Source organism: Terrapene carolina, unplaced genomic scaffold (genome assembly GCF_002925995.2).
Source record: "Terrapene carolina triunguis isolate 2854851 unplaced genomic scaffold, T_m_triunguis-2.0 Scaffold926, whole genome shotgun sequence".
In the NCBI taxonomy this organism is placed as follows: Eukaryota; Metazoa; Chordata; order Testudines; family Emydidae; genus Terrapene; species Terrapene triunguis.
This window is the reverse complement of record NW_020665277.1, coordinates 6,751,635-6,752,928: the sequence shown is the minus strand read 5'-3', so window position 1 is coordinate 6,752,928 and position 1,294 is coordinate 6,751,635. Positions and strand designations below refer to the sequence as shown.

At 66.8% G+C, this 1,294-nt stretch overlaps 1 protein-coding gene across 1 annotated transcript in view; it reads left to right on the top strand.

Annotated features, from left to right (window-relative positions):
* The first annotated feature begins 1,132 nt into the window (after positions 1-1,132).
* LOC112125563 (calcium-binding protein 2-like) overlaps positions 1,133-1,294 on the top strand; it is a 3,758-nt gene continuing 3,596 nt past the window's right edge. Inside the window, exon 1 of the mRNA XM_026661146.1 lies at positions 1,133-1,174. Within this exon, the coding sequence (XP_026516931.1) occupies positions 1,133-1,174 (42 nt within the window). The remainder of the gene's footprint in view (positions 1,175-1,294) is intronic.

The following is a 1,294-nucleotide window of genomic DNA, read 5'->3' as shown; positions in this document are numbered from 1 at the left end:
GTCATGGATCAGTGGGCTCTGGGCTGTGACCCAGCTCCACAGGGGCAGGCCCACAGCCTCCACTGGGCCTGTGCAGGCACCAGCCACCCCGTCTCTCTCCGTGGCTCCCTGCAGCGAATGCAGCCGAGCCAGACGCCTGCCAGAGGCTTGCTTGGACCAGGTCCCTGCTGGCGCGATGCCCCCAGTGAGCATTTGCAGACACACCGGCAGCCTCAGATAGAAGCTGTTGCTAAACGCAAGGCAGGGCCAGCCCCGCCGCAGCCCCTGGGCAGAGCCCCTGCTACAGGAGCGGGAGAGTGGCCCCTGCCCTGCCCGTGGCGTTCGCCCCAGGGCAGCCTGCAAAGCAGGCAGCGGGGAGCGCTGGGGCTTCAGCAGCAGGGAAGGAGAAGCAGCCCCGTGTATGGGGGTGAGTGCCTCCAGGGGGGAGCCGCTGCCTTCTCGCTGCTGGGCATCCCCCAGAGGCGGCCGGAAGCCTTGCCCACCCCAGTGCCCTGTGGGGCAGAGTCTGCAGCGGCCCCGCTGGATGGGTCCCCTCAGAATATTTAGCTGTTGCTAAATGGAAGGCAGAAATTGGAAGCGGGGGCATGACTCTGTGTGCCCCCCCACATGTCGCCTCTGGTGTCGTCCCCCCCCCCCCCGTGCAATCACGAGGGATGGTGCACAGGGCTCGGGGCGGCACTGCCCGCCGCTGGGAGTTATTTGTAAATCCCTGGTGATTGTCATTGGCGATTAGGGCTGCATGCCAGCTGGGGGAGCAGTGCCCCTTTGGCAGGTGCCCAAGTGGCAGCAGGCCGGCCAGCTGGCCTTGGGGGAGCAAGAGGGGCCGTGAGCCCCTTGGGTGCCGGGTGGTGGGGAGCGGGGCCATGTGGGGACCAGCTGGAGCTGTCCCCGTGCCCGGAGCGGCGTGACTGAGAGGGGAGTAATCCCGGGATTATGTGTGTGTGGGAGAGAGCCCCCCCGCGCCCTGCATATCCAGAGATATTCAATAAAAACCTCAAATCCCCACGCAGCCACCGGCCCCTGTTACTATAAAAAACCCCGCCCCGGCCAGAGCGCCAGGCACAGCGCCAGGGCCGGGGCCAGCGCCAGGCCCGCACAGGCATGCTCTCTGGCACGGGGGGGCCCGCAAGCCATGGGCAACTGCACCAAGACCCCTGAGAGGAAGGTCTCCAAGGTAAGACCAGGGTGGAGCGGGGCGGGCAGGGGCACACGGGCACTGATCCCTCTCTCCGTTCCCCTGTCTGTGTCAGCACCCGGAGCCTGTGGCTCACCCCTGCCTGCCCTGTCCTTCACC